This window comes from Rhododendron vialii, chromosome 1a, assembly GCF_030253575.1.
Source record: "Rhododendron vialii isolate Sample 1 chromosome 1a, ASM3025357v1".
Lineage (NCBI taxonomy): Eukaryota > Viridiplantae > Streptophyta > Magnoliopsida > Ericales > Ericaceae > Rhododendron > Rhododendron vialii.
The window spans coordinates 34,364,952-34,380,167 of record NC_080557.1 but is presented as its reverse complement, the minus strand read 5'-3'; the positions used below and the strand labels follow the sequence as shown (position 1 = coordinate 34,380,167).

The 15,216-nt window shown below is 37.0% G+C and overlaps 1 protein-coding gene across 3 annotated transcripts; it reads right to left on the bottom strand.

Moving 5' to 3' along the window:
* Positions 1-3,250: 3,250 nt before the first annotated feature.
* LOC131307245 (dof zinc finger protein DOF2.5-like) lies at positions 3,251-5,633 on the bottom strand. Of its 3 annotated transcripts, none has more exons than XM_058333669.1 (2): positions 5,519-5,633; positions 3,251-4,507 (listed from the first exon to the last, which is right to left on the bottom strand). In XM_058333669.1, the coding sequence occupies exon 2, from the start codon at positions 4,496-4,498 to the stop codon at positions 3,704-3,706; it is 795 nt and encodes a 264-aa protein (XP_058189652.1). In that variant the 5' UTR covers positions 4,499-4,507; positions 5,519-5,633; the 3' UTR covers positions 3,251-3,703. The 3 variants fall into 3 exon arrangements, with proteins under 3 accessions (XP_058189652.1, XP_058189641.1, XP_058189645.1); XM_058333658.1 differs by having other exon boundaries at positions 5,389-5,615; XM_058333662.1 differs by lacking the exon at positions 5,519-5,633 and adding an exon at positions 4,970-5,351.
* Between the last annotated feature and the right edge of the window lie 9,583 nt (positions 5,634-15,216).

Here is a 15,216-nt window from a genome sequence, read left to right as displayed (position 1 = left end):
GTCCAAAGGAAGTGATAGTCTCAATGGATAAGGATGAAGATGAATGGACTGATGACTCGATACCTGAGGATAATCATCTGGTTGATGTGGGTTCTTGCAATGGGGTTTCGAAGGAGGATGTGCTTATGGCAGTTTTAATCCCAGGCGAGAGCCATTCAATTAAAAGCTCTATTTCTCATGTGCCGAAGTTTGGTCTTAAGGTTCGAGGCCTTTTGTTAAGGAGAGTAGAGATGAGTAGCTTTCCTGGGGAGAGATCCACCCATGAAGCTATCTTAAAATTGGAAATGAGGTTTGCATGAATAGATCCGAAAGGAAGATTAGGAAGAAGGAACTTGAGTTTGGTATTAAGGTTTGCCAAAGTATCAAACAAAGCTAAGATCGCATCTTCTTCTTTGTCCTTTATTCGAGAATGCTCGTAAGGTGATGGATTCAACTGCTTTGTTGGGAGTTAAATTCAAAGCGGGGAGGAGCTTTAGCTTGAAGAAATTGGTTGAAATGGAAGGGGAAGAAATTGGTGGTACGGAAGCCGGAAGAGTGTGAGATTTCTTATAGGGAGAATGTTGTTCCTCTTTCTTTGGACCTTTAAACAAAGCATTAGCCTCCATTGTTTTGGTGTCCAAGTTTGAAGGGGATTTAAATTGAGTTCTTTGTCAGGAGGTGTTTTGGTATTTAGGTGTTTTTGTTCTCTTTTGAAGGGCTTGGCTGTATGGGTCTTGGGTGGCGTGTTTTGCCTGTGTACCCTTATCCTTTAAATCTTTGTTTCTCTTCTTCAAAGATATAAATTTGTTTTGCTAGGCAAAAATAAAAAATAAAAAAATGGTTAATATGCCAATATCATTCTGGTTGAAATTTACATGAAATTTTCACTGAACTTAGGATTCTTTCTTAGTGCACCATGAAGTTGCAAGGCTAAAATCTTGACCACCAGCTGGCAGCTGCTGAGGTTGATAAGAGGTTTTTTTCCAAATGGTGATTTGGATTGGGATAGATGTTAGATCTTCTGTTTATAGTCGTTTTCCATGCACAATTATTGGGCTCTCTCTGTTAATTTCTCTCTCCGTTTGTGTTTTTCCCTCTCATTTTCTTTAAGAGTTCAATGAAGTGGCAATTTCTTGGACAGGCCATGGGAGGAAAGAGACCTCTATTATGGGTTTTCTACTATATATACTAGCTAAACCGGGCCGAGTAACACAAACATATACAACACTTAATTAGAGCAACTCTACATTTGGAAGCTACCAGACAGAGATGACGTATGAGGCACTTTTTTTTTTTTTTTTTTATTGGCAATGATGGGGCACCATACTTGCACTTCTATTTTATTCGCAAAAAAACTACTCCTATATATTTAGAAGACTACTAAAAACACTTAACTATATTTTTGTGTTATTTGGTAGTGTGAAAGTACCAATCACATAATCTGATGGCCCTACATAATATTCAAATGTCGGCTGTATAGTATTGGGAGATTTATATAGTGTCTATTTGGGGGAGATATATAATTCAAAGGAATGTCTGGAGGGTCCCTCAAAAAGACCATAGTGTCGTGATTGTAAGATTTTTCTTTGCCTTTGAATTTGAATATAAGAAGGCCAGTGGGATAACATGAAAGTGATGATTAGTTATGTATCCATTTATCAGTGTGAATATAGACACACACAAAACTTCAAGTAAGGACGTTCTTACCATATTAAGTTAAGGACGTCCCTTTTCCGACCAATTTACGATGATCCGAGCCGCTTAATATGTTCATAACGTGATTTTAAGGGTATCTAGTAGAAATTAGCACAAAAAAAAGGACCGTAAATGGCTTAATCCGAGCAGTTTTTGTTTGTATTTTATCGAACGGTGCAAATAAAAACTGCTCATATCAAGTCCTCCCCGGTCATTTTTTTTGTTGATTTCTCGAGGGTACCTTTAAAATTACATTCTGAACACATTGAGCGGCTTGAATCATCAAAATTTGATCGGAAAAGGGAAGAAAAGGAGACGTCTGCATTTTATTTAAAATGAGGACGCCCTTACCTAAAGGGAACTCATGTATACACACACACACATATATATATATATATATATATACATACATACATATACACACACACATACATACATACATACATTCGGCCTTTAAAAATGCAGTGTTTAGGGGCCCTCGACTAAGTGGATATAGAAAATGATGATTAGGTGAGCTTTTGGTTGAGGCAGGTGAACTAGGTTTCGGCCTTTAAAAATGCATAATTTAGTTAGTACTAACTTGGTAGTATTGTTTATGTTTTAACCCAAGATGTTTGGTCAAGTTGATACGAGAAAGTAACTACGTAGCTTAGTCTTTAAGAGGTCATAAGTTCAAATTCCATAAAGATCAAACATTTCAAACATTGGGTTCACTGAAAATTTGTCGCGGGTTGTTAACTTCAAAACTCCAGAATTAGTTGAAGTGCGCGTAAAATGGCCCAGACATCCAGTTATAAAAAATGAAAAAGTATTGTATATGTTTCGTAGTTGGAATCCAATATTTGCGAAGAATGTTCCTTAAGTGGTGAGAACCTAGAACCATTTAATTAGAGGGAGCATTCAAACTAATGCAATTGATAGTGCAAAGACTTCTTTTATGTCTCATGAGCTTTCTTTATAAGGTGCTTATATGGGTGCAAGAAATGCAATTGCTATGAACCAACTACGTTTTTTTTCAGATGTGAGCCTAGAACTCCATGAAAAGTAAGAAATCTAAATTTGAAAATGGACCAATGATTAGTTATGTTACACAAATCCTCTTGAGACTATCCCAAAACTTGGAATGAGGTAATTACCTATTATGTGGATGATCACAAGACTTCTAGGGTTTAAATATATGTTGAAATTAGCCAGAATAAAACCATAGTCAGCCAAAAATAAAACTTCTCAATTGGGATGGATAAATAGCTCAACATCACCACAAAATAATGAAGAAAACCTCAAATGTGTCTTAAATTCATTACGGATGTAGCGAAACGCAAATCCAGATTCATTTATCGTAAAATGCCTTTTTGTATTTGTAATTTTTATTTCGTAAAAAAATATGTTAGACTTGACGTCTCAAAATTCGAGATTCAAATATCTTGGAGTAGTATCCAACTCCAACGCTCCAACATTTGATAAAGTAAAGTACATATGATACACGAGAATAACCGGTCTATTTATCATTCTTGCCTATCTTTCTCTCATTGAGAAACCCTAGATTTATTTACCTTGTTTTTAAGTATAGCAGGGGTAACAATGGAACACTTCTTAATTTAACATGATGGTCACAACCAACGATTAAATCACTAATGGCAAAACCACTAGCTCAAGTTTCAAGTTTTTTATCATCAGGAAACAAAACCCTAGAAAAGCTTAAATAACTCGCCACAACCAAAGAGTAAAGTGAAGGGAAAGAAACCCAAATCAAATCTAGGAACGCACAAACCACTATAGAAACAACTATTTCAAGAATACATGAATAGACAGAATTAATATTTAAATAATTCTGTCCATCCATGTATTTTCTATAGTCATTTCTTAGTTTGTGTGTCTCTAGACTTGCTGAATGAAGCATATCCCTCCTGGCCTTTTTAGTTAGTCTACATGAACAACTCCAAACAAGAAACTAACCATGAGCCATGTGAAAAAGAGAAAGAGAAAAAGCAAGTCCTCCTTTCTTAGCAATTACCATCTCTTTCTCACTTCACCATGATCCCCCACCTAACATTCCATTCCAATATCCATTCGAATTTCCTTGTCCCTTATTACTTTGAGGATCAACTCCACTTGTGCTAGTTACCTGTTTTACCCCTCCAAATGGATACATGAAGCTTCCCACTCCATCAACAGCAAAACCCAAGTTTGGTTTCAATTCTTGCAAGTGAAACCCTAAAGCACCGTACGGGATGTTGGAATCCGCTGGCATCGGTGTCGATATGAAGGAGTGCAGTCCCCTAGAAGTACTAATTCCAGCCCTGAGTAGCTCCAGGGCTGACGTATTAGTGGAGGAGGACGACGAGGAAGAGGAATTGTTCTGAATCTTGGGAAATTCAACAAATTGGGAAATACTAAGGTAATCTTGCATGGCATGAGGAAAGCCTAGGTTAAGATCTTGGCCTTGGTGGGAATTTGGGTTTTGTGAATTACTAGTAGAAAAGGGTGAGAGGCTAATTGGAGGGTTGAGATCAGGAAGTTTATGTGATGATGATGCAGGTGTTGATGAACTAGTATTGGATGATCTCTTGTTTTTCCTTGAGCCACCACCAACAGGCACATTTCTGAGAGACCCACCATCAGTCCAGTACCTTCTGCAAGTCTTGCAGAAGTATCTGGGCTGAGTGAGGCTGTAATTATTGTAGTAACAGAACTTGGTGTTGGTTGAATTGCACCTTGGGCAGTTCAAGGCTTGATCTTTTTGTGGCCTTACTTTCCTCTCTAACATCATTGGCTTGTTGGTAGCACTCATGGGAGTTGTTGTCTCTTCCATGAGTTTAACCATCCCAACCTCCTGAAACTCCAAAAAGAGAGATAAAGAGGAGAGAGGCCATTAAAATTTATGGCATAGAACCAGAATAATTGCTCGTTGCAAACTAAATCAAATCAAATCAAATCAAACTAAGCCTTATTTTTTGAAAGTGATTTGCAGAGCAAGGTGGGCGGAGGGAGAAATAGAAGTAAAAGCTTAGGATAGAAATATGCAAAAGATTAGTGAAGGGAGACAGAGCTCATGGTAAACCGAAACAAAGCAAATCAAATTAAGTCTTGTGTGTCAAAAAAAAAAAAAAAAAAAGAATTCGCTACACAAATTATTTTATGCAATTCTTGCTACCAAGAGGCCAGATAATCGGACTGAGAATGGTAGAATATTACAAGGGATAAAAAGAAAGATTTCTGTCAGTTTGAGGATGGGTGATGAAAGGGCTAAAGAATGAAAAAGGCATCAAATAATAACTAGCAGCTTTATCCGTACCTTTATCAGTTACAATAACATAAGCAAAAAGAAAGAAAAGTTGCAGTTCTTTCATCCTTCAAGAACAAACTAAAACTTAACTTTGGGATGAAATATAAAAAAAAGATCAAAGAAAACAGATAAATATATATATATTTATTTGATGTGAGTGCAAGTGCAACTTGCACTCAAGCATGGAGACATCTCATGAAAATGAAATCCATGAAAGTTAATCTCACAATATAAGAGTGTCCAAAATACAAAAACAAACCATCATATCTAACACTATATATTTGTCCTAAATAGAGGAACTTGTTCTTGAAAACTGGCCTTAAGTTTAGAGGAACCTAAAGGGAAGGAAAACTGAGAGAGTGAGAGCGAAAGATGGTCAAATTTGTAAAGACTATAAAGAAAATAAAGTTGGAGGTGAATTTACTAACCTGTGGCCATTGAGCAGCATCCATGTTAACTCAGAAGAAAGGAAAAAGGTTTTAAGAGTCCAAAAGCAAATGATGTTTAGAGAGAGAGGAGGGAGAGAGAGAGAGAGAGAGAGGGAGAGAGAAAATCCACCTCCTTTGTCTGCAACTTCCTTTAATGCAAAGAAAGAATGTTTGAGTTGTTAGTGTGTTGGCTTTTTGTGTTATTGGCTTGCTTTATGAACAATTGAAAGTTGAAAGGAAAGTGAAGAGATGGGTTTGTTTTGACTGTAGTTCTAATGTTACTATATTATAATTGTTGCTTTACTTTCTCCATTTTTTGTCTGGAGATTCTCGATCTGCAGCCCATTTCTATTTTCTGTGCATTGCCCTTTAATTATAAACCAAATTCTGTTTTGATAGTTCAATGAAAATATTATTTGATCTAATAGTTGAAATTATGAAGCCATATGATGAAATCAGATTTCGTTTTAAAAATAAATTATCCATTTTCTTAAATAGTGATCATCTAATGTCTATCGACGTGTAATGAATCATTATGTTGCACAACTATTTTTTTTTTTGTAATCAATTCTAACTATTTACTCAATTTTACAAAATGAACGGATCATATTATCATAGGGAGATCGTGGTGGACGCCAAACTGCATAGTGCAGTCCACCTATGTAAACTATTAGAGAATCAATTCCCTTATGTTGGATAGTATAGTATATTACTATATTTGATGATTTGTTTTGTCATTGTTGGTGGAATTCTGAGTGTATGTCCTGTGGGTGGGTTTCTCTTTTTTGACCTTATTAAGGGGGAATATGACTTTTTTTGATTCTTGTTCTTCTCTCTCTCTCTCTCTCTCTCTATAGTGCTTTCTGATGGCCAATTCAAGAAGTGCGCCAAAAAGAAAGATGGAATAATTTGCGTTATATATATATGTATATGTGTGTATGTATTGCATGTGGATTATGCATACCATTTTGATTCTTTGTGGCGGGTTCTTATTTTACTTATAGAGTAAAAGAATATTGAATCATTCAAATGCCCACTTATTACTTGCCCTTTATGGGTATAGCATCACTCCCTTTTCATTATCATTTTTTTTGGCATATATTATAGTACTTGTCTACCACCGGCCGGGATTTGCCGGTTATTTATTTTAAGATCTCAAAATTAGTCAAAGTGTTCCCAAACACCTAATATACATGCTCGCATATTTTTCTTTTTCCCCCTTTCTAGAATGCAAAAATTTATCTGAGCCCCCAAGAATACTTTGAAACTATTGTTTTGATGTGCCATTCTTTTTTTTGGAGATAAGTCAAAGTGTTCAAGTTAGCTTCTGCATAACTCGACTAATCTCTAGGACTCAATCCCTTCGTTATTTAGCCAAGGGGCAATTAAAGTAGAGGCAAAGTCCTGTGTGAAGGGCCTCACAAAAATTGATAGAGTGCATCTAGGTTTCGAACCTGAAACTTAAGAAGGAACCTAACCCAAAGTCCCAAGCTTATTTGACCACCAATTAAATTGGGTTGATATGTATATGCTAGCTATTCAAAACACCTTACTCAGCTAATGTAATTTTGGTAAACTGACATCATGATTCATGATTACGATTAGGAACATAATTGATCTCATCTCACCTTTATCAACTAGCTTAGTTATATTCCAAGAGAAAGAAAGTACTAGCTTAGTTAATACTCCCTCCGTCCCTAAATAAGTGTCCAGCACGCAAAATTAGGTCTTCAAAAAGATGCATTTGTTTCGTTAAAAAAATTAATTTTTTTTACAAATCAATAGATAGCAATGAGTTCTATTAAATTGTGAAAAAAATTAAATTTTTTAATAAAAAATATGCATGTTTTGTAAAGCCTAGTTTTGCGCGCCGGACACTTATTTAGGGACGGAGGGAGTATTTTCTTTGCCGAGCAAAAAAAAAGAAAAAAGAAAGTACTAGTCGATGGATTATATATCAATTAGAAAAGCCTTAATCTGGAGTTTTATGTGGAAAATTCTACTACTTTGAACGCATGTACAAAGACATTTCATGTAAGCCAAATTAGTTGTAGAATTGCACTAAGGTTTTTATTCCATTGAATGTAATCTTCTTTTCTGTTTTGTTTTCCCTCAGGCCTATACAGTACCTATTTCTCAATGGTCTGCATTTGATCTCTTATCGATGTACCCTTTGTCGATTTTTTAATAAAATCTTGTTGCCTATCAAAAAAAAATTGTAGCAACACAAAAAGAAAATAAAAAACGAGTCTTTCACAAAAAAAAATCCTTATAATAAATACCCCTCCGTTCCATATATAAATTCTAGCCCATTCTATTCAATTTGAGACATTCCAAAATACATGTTCACTTTCGATAACAAAGCCAAAATATCTGTAAATTTCAAAAATATCCTTCGTAAGCGGGTATGAATGCGGAGAAAAAAAAAAGTGGGTATGAACACTTTCAAAGTTTGGGATAGAGTAACAATTAATTTTTGTATAATAAGTACCTTTGATTTGATTTAAGGTGCATTTAATGTATATCTTGTCAAAAATTAGAATTTTAAAAAGAGATTAAAGGGAAGGAGGAGAATTGCTTAAGGTCTTTCAACAAGCCAAATTTGTTGGAAAGAACTGTCCCGCTCCACTAAGACTCTTATTTTGTAAGTACTTATTTTTCGTTTTACAAACCAAGTCATTCTCTCACAATACATCACATTTAATTCAAAAAATAAGTAATTATTTGAAAAATAGTAAGTACTTATTTCCTTAATGGACTGGGCAGAATTTCTGATTTAATTGTCAAGAAAATATAATTCTCCTGTATCAGTTATTGTTCTGAAGGGTAATGCCATGAGAAAGAACCTTTCATTCTCCTTTCTTTCTTTGGAGATCGAACTGAACCTTTTATCCTCAAACCCACATGCAATATATATATTACAGATTAAGTTGGCACTTTTTCTTTCAGAGAGAGAGAGAGAGAGAGAGAGAGAGAGAGAGAGAGAGAGAGATCATCACTCTTGATTTTCAATTATGAATTACATTGGCTGAGATCCTTTGAAAAATTAAGCAACTACAATATCCTACCATTCTCTTTCTCACGTTTTAATAACAAATAGTATTGTACGAATGATTTTTAATTCTTTTATATGGAAAAAAAAGAAAATTTTATTACTGGCTCGAAGAAAATTGTATCCAGATAATAGACAAGGAGATAATTGCTAATTGATTAGACACACAGCCCAACTATAGTCTCCCCGGTCATTTTGGAGACACCGTAATTTTTAGCATAATTTTACCATTATGAGTATAACTAAAATCCATTACAAGCATAATCAACCCAAACAAGGTATAACCAAGGAATATCAAAAAAATCAACCAAGACATAACAAAACCCAACCAAGGCATAACAAATAAGTTATGTTTTGCTATGGTTCTGTTATGCTCATAATGGTTTTGGTTATGCACATAATAGGTTTTGGTTATATTCATAATGATTTTGTTATGCCAAAAGTTACGGTGTCTCCAAAATGACCGGGAACACCGAAGTCATTCCCCCAACGGTATATGTTTTTTTTTTGCTCGACAAAGACGAACCGTTTATATCATCTCGAAAGGATACATCGAGGAGGCTCAAGTACAAGTAAGATTACACACTTACTTGAGCAAAACGCAGGAAAAGAAAAGGAACAACAAAATGAAACCCTCCAACAAACAGTTGGATGGCAAACACCTCACCACCCAATGGTATATGTTGCCAATAATATTTATATATATACCATTGAATATTTTACTTTAAAAGTTCCAAAACGTAATCTTTGGAGTATTATATTTATGACTCATTACCTATTGAGTTTATTGTTCATAATATTTGGTTTATTAGCTATGCTGTTTAATTATTAATGGGACCGTTACCTAGCTAGCTAACTTATGTGGCTTATGATTATCGATAATTATTATGCAGCGGAGAGTTTTTACATTTCTTAATTAGGTTTCTAGTAAGTAGGAGGTTATATAGAGTGCTCTAGCTCTCTCTTTCTCTCTCTGTCTCTCATATTGGATTTAAATACTTTATGCATATTTGCTCCTATATATTATGCTTTTGGCTACGACGTCGTACGGTTCTTTACTTCCTGGAGGACATTAATTGAGCGATCTAGATAAGCTAATTAATTAAGAGCAAAATTCGTTAGTACTGTCCGCTAAAATCTTTATGTGTCCGAGGCAACAATTACTTTAAGAAAGCGATCGAGTAAGCGCACCTCACAACTTTCCTCTAGTTTTACTGTTTCAGTATACAAATTAGTACTCTTTTTGCATGTTTAACTTTTTTGTTTTATTAACCACTGCCCAGCGCAGTTGGTTTGTCATCTCTCCCCTAAGGGGGAGGTCCTGGGTTCGACCCCTGCTGGGGCAATACCCTGGGGTCCCAAGCTATGGATAGCTTCTGGATCCCTGTGCTAACTCTAACACCTCCCACTAACTCCTGCTGATGTATGACGATTGAAAAAAAAAAAACTTTTTTGTTTTATTAACCGTAAGGGGGTTTGGTCAAGTGATTGTGAAAAAGCAATAAGTGGACGTCCATGCATGAGATCACAGGTTCATTCTCACGGTGGCCAAACATTTCAAACCTTGGAGATACTAGGAGTTATGTCCAGTCTTTACCTTCAAAGCCCTGAAATTAGTCGAGGTGCATGTGTAATAGGCCGAAATAACTACAATTCAGAGAGGTGAAAGAGGTCAGCAGGGTTAGACCTAGCACCTGTTTTGGACAGGTCATCCCTAGGATTCTTCTGTACTCAAAGCCACGGGGCGGGTCACACTGTCCAGTTGTCTCAATTTGTCTATAACGTTGTTACATGTCGTGGGAAGGCACTCCATTTCTCCTCCGTGCGTACTCTCTTCGCCTCATGTTTTCACTGGCTGGTTGCTCGTCATGCCCCAGAGACGTTCGGCAGGTGCGTTATCGTTCAGGGGAACGTGTCTTCTTAGGAGCAATGCTCGTCCGCGATTGTTGAGGAATCTTATAGAGGCTTCCACTAATCATCGAAGTGACATCTCTGACATTTTCTCGTGCACTTTGTTTACCTAGGGAGACGCCTTCCATTTAATGATTCTGACACATGACGTCATCCGAGCGATGCAACATGTGTGGGAGCATGGCTTACTTGTTCTGCACTCCAAGCCTTGCCTATATATAGCGGACTACCCCTCCAGGTATGAGGATCAAATTTCTGAAACTAAAAACACTCTTCTTCTTTTTCCACCTACTAATTTGTTCGTCGGAGCTTCTTCCCGAAGGAATACCCCCCTCTGGTTTGCAGGTACCCAGTTCACCATTCTACTCCTCCACCGTTCAGCAGGAGGGGAAAAGGGTTAAAGGTTGTTTCAGCCCCCACAGCATGCAAGCTGGCCGGACATCTCAATCTGTTCGGTTTAAGTTTTGAAAGAGGTTTTAAAGTATAATGAGTGGAGAGAGTTAGAAAAAATTTACTGGAGACCGTGCGCAAGGATTTTGAGTACCCCAAATGAACAAACTCCGGGGTTATCATTTTTTTTTGGTTTTGTTTTTGTTTTATTAGAGAAAATTCGTAACATATATAACTAGTTCCAAAAGTTGGCACTTTTTTATATTATAGTTCCCCTTCAAAAACTACCAAAATTTGGTAATCTATCTGAGAAGATAGTCAGATTTTCACACCTAGTTTGTGCATACGTAATAGTTTTTGTTCCTTTTTATTAGCTTTTTGTGCTTTTTATGTTTGGAACGTAGGTAGATCAACAGAATTGAGAGAGAGAGAGAGAGAGAGAGAGAGAGAGAGAGGCGACAAATGCAGACAAAAAGGAGCGAAGGTGGGGATCCAAATAATGGCCGGTAGAGTGGAAGTGATGTCGATTGTGATGGGGACACCAACTTAATTATCGGGTTTGAATGATTCCAAATTAATAGTAACACCCGAGGCCTGGCCTAAATTCCCTCCCTTAAAATCCCAGTGCCAATAGTTCACATTCGGTGGTTCAACTTCAACCATTAATGGATGTTTGGCTGTCGCCAGCTTATGTGAAAAATTCTTGTTGGAGAGAAAAAATTAGAATAGAATCAATTTGCACCTTTTAGGCGTGGGTTTTTTTTTTAGGTCATTGTATCTGAGTCAAGTTACATGCATCGATCGCACAATTCGTAAGTGGTGGCTCATTTAAAGCTAGAGCTAGCAAAGCTTCATATTAGACTGGAATTTGAAGTCGAGCTAGAGTATGGTTTCCAAATGCATGAATGTCAAGATATACCCTTTAATTATCTTCTTTCCTCTGCTAGTCTTGGCACATTCCTCATTCAGTTTTCTAGTTGTTTTTTGTGGGGATGATCCACTCGGTCTACGGGGGTCAGACCTTTTGAGTGAGCCTCTTCTTTCTTCGCGAAAATCTGCAAAACAGGACATCGTCTCGGCTAGATTCATTCAATGGGCACTCCGATCCCTAAGTTAAACACTGGGAGAGAATAAGGTAAAAACAAGATCTCATATCTAGAAATAGCGTACATCTTTAGGGTTTCTTGTTTAGGCTTTTATAGAAAAAGTGTACTCTTACTCTCCAAATAAGTCTATGCTAGGCATGACAAGTGACATCATGCATGACGCTAAATGCGCACATGGCCGGACACAAGTGTCACTGAGACGCCACGTACAATCAGCCCGGCTGCTAAGTCATCCACACTGGCCGATCATGAACCTCTGGGCCTGGTCCTTGGGTTCCGCCACTGGATTCATTATGCGGGCCTGACCTCAGGGGACGATTGGGCCCGGTCCATGTACGTCAGGCACAACCGAGCCCCAGCGAAATGGGTCACCCATGATGTCAAGCCCAATAGCCAGTCGGACTCAGCCCACTACACTTTCCTCTTCTATAGGTTTTATTTCTGGCAGAATTGGTATTGCTTTTGTTTTGGCATATTTGGTATTTCTTTGTATAGGCTCTTGCCTGGGTGTTTTGTATCTCTTGAGGATCTCCTCCTTTCTTCCTAATAAAATGGTTTAATTACCCAAAAAGAAAAAAAATGATTTGCTCACACTTTTTGCCTTTGTAGGCTTTCTGCTAAGGACTACAATTCGTTAAGTTCACTAGCGAATAAAATAATAGATGACTAACAAAAGAATAGCTCCTTTGCATATCATATTTTCTCGTCATTTCCCTTATCTTTTTTTCCTTATTGCTGTAACTAATTAATTCATGATCCAAACACCCTTTTTTAAGCGGTGATAGTGCATTTGAGAATTTGGAGCCCCCGCTAGTTGATAGTGAATGTGTGCATAAATTGAACCGAAAACCCTGATTTAGCAATAAAAAAGGAGAAATTGCACAAATTAAAAACTTCCACATTAATTACTACAATACAATATGGCCAAACATTAATTTCGAGCGGCCGATATAATAAACATATAGGTACTTTTCTACTTGGAAGATGTAACTTGTGTGGCCTATCACTCACATTTACATTATCCAATGTTGGATTACACTTAATTAATTATATATGGTCCATATTCCATAATACTAGAGTATTGTATAATTATACTAGCGTGGCGTCAATAGGTTGTACTTCTCCATTACAGCCCACTTCAGGAAAAGCAACCAAACCCACTACAGAAAATATGTGGATCCTATTCCTAGGCCATGTTAATCAATTGGGTTGTTAGCTAGGGCGCCGGCTTGGCCCAATGCTGCTGATCTGACCTGGTTTTCTCCATGTGCTCCATCCTCTCCGATATAAAGGAATAACATCCCAAGCGTAAGGTTGAATACGTCGAGATAAGTATAATAATCCGGAAGACCGGTTATCATACCCAAGGGAATATTTGTTACAACTTGGATGGATTTGTAGATGTAAGCAAGGTTTTCGGCCTTTAGACGGCCAATTTTGTTTTACTTTAAGTGGTGGAAAAATAAACGGCTAAATTAAACAAAGATTTAATTAAGATAAAATGAAGGCTAGGTCTAGGAGATCGTAACACCCATGACTCAAGTCAAATCACTCTTCTCATCTTATTACTCGGCTTGAGATACACAACTATGGTTCTCAACCCGGAAGATATACGGTTCGATTACCAAGCAAGCTCTAAAATTTATTCAGCAAATGCCTTGAGCAATAGAGCTCCAAGCATCATCTGTGGCAAGTAGCAAACTGTTGCCTACACATGATCAAAGAGGTTAACACTTTAGCAATTTAACAAACAAACCCAAACTATTTCGATTTCCGAACCAAATATTTAAACTTTATAATGAGAAAAGCAATATTAACTCAAGCCATGAGGTGCTAATCACCCCATTACCAAGCCCTAAAAACTACTAATTCATATCTAGAGAGATATAAGCAAGACAAAATCTAGCTAACATATTGAATCAACAAAACTTGAAATAAACTAGAGATAATGATAGATCGGAAGCGTAACTACAACTTTAATGAATATAAAAATAGCAAAACTAAATTATCTAAAGCAGAAAATGTAGTTTTTAAGCTAAGAAAATGAAGAACAATTCAAAAATGTAAAACAAATCTTTTCTAGATATAGAAAAGCAATAAAATCTAGGTACTCTATTCTATGCCCTACTTGTGACAAAATGAGGCTTTTCTACGGGCCTTCATTTCGCGCACAGAATATCCCAAAAATGCTCTAAAAATTCTCCTCCGAAGGCCCTCGGTACCGATACCTTTGTTGCCTTGGTATCGGTACCGTACCGAACTCACTATCTGCTAGTCGCTAACTCACTCGGTACCGATACAACTACTGACATGGTACCGGTACCGAGGTCTTTAGGCGCTTCGGTCTTGATCATCTCGGTACCGATACAGACGCTTTCTTGGTATTGGTAGCGAGGCCTTTATCTTTAGCACTTGTTCTTTTGGTCTATGCCTTGGCCTTTTGCGCCGTCGGGTCACCTCCGGGTCTTTGACTCTTTGTTCTCGGGTCCCGATGACTCCATTCTTGATCATCTTTGAGCCTTGAATGTCTTTGACGCGCTTTAGGCTTTAAAACTCCTTTATTGAGCGATTTTCCTACAAAACGGAACTAACATACCCTATGTGCAAAAGTAAGTAAAAACAACTAAATTAACGACGTAAATAAACTAAACTAAAGACTTAGCGCACCCACAATGCAATATCGGGTGCTTATCACCATGAGAATAAATTATGTACACCGGCGGTATAAATATTTATTTTCTCCAAATCAATTACTTTGTTCCACATCGTCAAAATAGTGGTTCCAATTAATAGAACACGGCGACGTAGTGTAATGCAATTGATTCGAAGGAAACAAATATTTACACCGCCCATATATAATTTAATCTCTTTCTCGAATTCACCATATTGTTGATTATGAGAATATGGTACGAACTTGGCTAAAATAGATACAGACACATCTGTCAATGTTCTAAGAACACCAAACAATATATTACTAAAACGGACGGTTTTTCGGATGTAATTCAAACCCATTATTTAAGTTCATAAAGACTTATCCTAACAGCTAGGGCTAAACCAAGTCCAACCACTAAATCAATTCGAACAATAGTTTCTCAAGGTTGTAATAAAGCAGGAAGAAACAAAGAAAGGACGAATAAGGCCACTTCTTTAACCCCTCGCTGCTTTTTCACTATCGATTTCAACGTTATTGAATCTGTCATTGTACTTGACGTCAATTATTTTTCGGCGTTGTCTGGATTGTTTCATTTTGTTGGCATGTTGATGTTCTTTTCTAGGTGTCCTGCCCGTAGACCTTTTGGTCTTTGCTCATCGCTGGCGCCATTTCCCTTTGTGATTGCTTAGAATTGGTTCATTTGTTGCATGCACACA

What these genes read in the sequence shown, in the direction of transcription:
- LOC131307245 (XM_058333658.1), bottom strand. Translation starts at nt 5,412, where the DNA reads ATGGATGCTGCTCAATGGCCACAG. An exon ending in ATGCTGCTCAATGGCCACAG is followed by an intron (nt 4,508 to 5,388) that starts GTTAGTAAATTC and finishes TTGGAGTTTCAG; the next exon opens with GAGGTTGGGATGGTTAAACT.